This window comes from Plasmodium gonderi (genome assembly GCF_002157705.1).
Source record: "Plasmodium gonderi DNA, contig: Pgo-contig_52, whole genome shotgun sequence".
NCBI classification, from domain to species: Eukaryota; Apicomplexa; class Aconoidasida; order Haemosporida; family Plasmodiidae; genus Plasmodium; species Plasmodium gonderi.
In genome coordinates, this window is record NW_021628986.1 from 6,611 (window position 1) to 8,341 (window position 1,731).

The 1,731-nt window shown below is 20.5% G+C and overlaps 1 protein-coding gene across 1 annotated transcript; it reads left to right on the plus strand.

Moving 5' to 3' along the window:
• Window positions 1-405: 405 nt before the first annotated feature.
• PGO_000595 (variable surface protein) lies at window positions 406-1,468 on the plus strand (the record flags this gene model as incomplete). Its single annotated transcript, XM_028690799.1, has 3 exons — window positions 406-420; window positions 547-1,182; window positions 1,313-1,468. The coding sequence occupies 3 exons, from the start codon at window positions 406-408 to the stop codon at window positions 1,466-1,468; spliced, it is 807 nt and encodes a 268-aa protein (XP_028546600.1).
• Between the last annotated feature and the right edge of the window lie 263 nt (window positions 1,469-1,731).

The following is a 1,731-nucleotide window of genomic DNA, read 5'->3' on the forward strand; positions in this document are numbered from 1 at the left end:
TATAAATATACATACTCAAATGTATGATTGACGTTAGCACGATGTTTTTTCATTCATTATATAGTATTAATATAATGATGTCATTTTTATGTAATAAAAGCTATTTTATTACGTTTTAACAATATATATTAACAGCTTCTTAATTATGTAATAAATATTTGTTCTTTATTTTGAGGTTCTTTAATTAAATAATACATATACTCAAATATATAATACCATATTCTTAACTTAAAATAAAGATAACGATCAATTATGTTGATAGCTTTATTGTATAATTTTTATATTTATTAAAAATTTTGAGAAATTTATTTTTTATATATACAGTTATTAGTTTTAAATAATTATATACATATTTTTTCATTAATTTTTTTATATTAACCCAACTTAGTATATAATTTTTTTTAGATGTTGTCTAACATTGTATGTTTTTGTTAATATAATATTATATTTGTAGTTATAATTGTGTATTCCTTATTTCATAATTATTATAAAAATTACTATTTTCGTATATAATTTTTTTATAATGAGACTTTTTTTTATTTTTAGTATGAATTTATAAGTTCTTTCCCTGGATTTAAAGAACAGTTAGAAAGTCATAAAGGGAGTAATACTTACAGAAATCAATGTAAACGTATTATGGAAAAATATCCAACTGATATTATTTTGGATAATTATAATATATGCACCACCGCTATGTCATATATATATGAATTTTCTCGTATTAGGGGAGATATATCTCAATATACCCAATGCTTTTACGTGTATTATTGGATGTATCATGAACTTATGAAAAGGGGTATAAGTTGCGCTGCCAAAAATCTTTACAAAGAATTTTTAAATGAATTACAAAGAGAAGGCACACAGAACACATGTAAATCATATGGGGCTAATAATAATTCCGATAATCATATTGAAGAAGTCAAATATTTATATGAAGCATATCTATGTCTAAACAAAAAGAAAAATGAAGGAGAGGAAGAAGAAGAAGAAGGTGAAAATAATAATTTTTGCAAAACATTAAAAGAAATTATTCAAGAATATATTGAAAAAAAAAAATATGAATTATTTAAAAGTGATAAACAAGAAATGTCATCCTCTATGCAAACTAATACAAAGGATATTATTATAATTTCAATTCTCGTTACATTAGTAGTATTACTGTTGTTATTTTATGTCCTTAAGGTTAGTTATGATATTGTTCCAATATACTTTTACTGAAAAGTAAAAATTTTAAATTATCTATAATGAAATATATTAATAATAAAAATAATGTATGCTTTAATACATATATTTTTTTTTCTAAATGAAATAGTATACCTCATTTTATACACGCTTAACCTATAAATTAAAAAGTAAAATAAATGAGTTCAAAAATGAAGATGAAGAAATGAATATTTTGCATCAGTATGAAGATTTTAAAAGTATATCAATAAATAATGGATATAATATAGTGTATAATTCAGATTAATTTAGGAAAAACTTATAGCTATAAATTCATACTTTTCTAAATATAATGAAAGCGTAAACACATATATAATGAACACATGTGTAAATTAATAATAAATGTGAAATAATTTTAATTATATAATGAAACAAAAAGAAACATGAATTGGTATTATTCATGAGAAATTAGTTATCAATATATTATATGTGATTATGTAAAAATGATTTTGTAAATTTATAGGTTTAAGTTTCAGAATTACGGATGTAACTGAAAATTTTAAATATAAA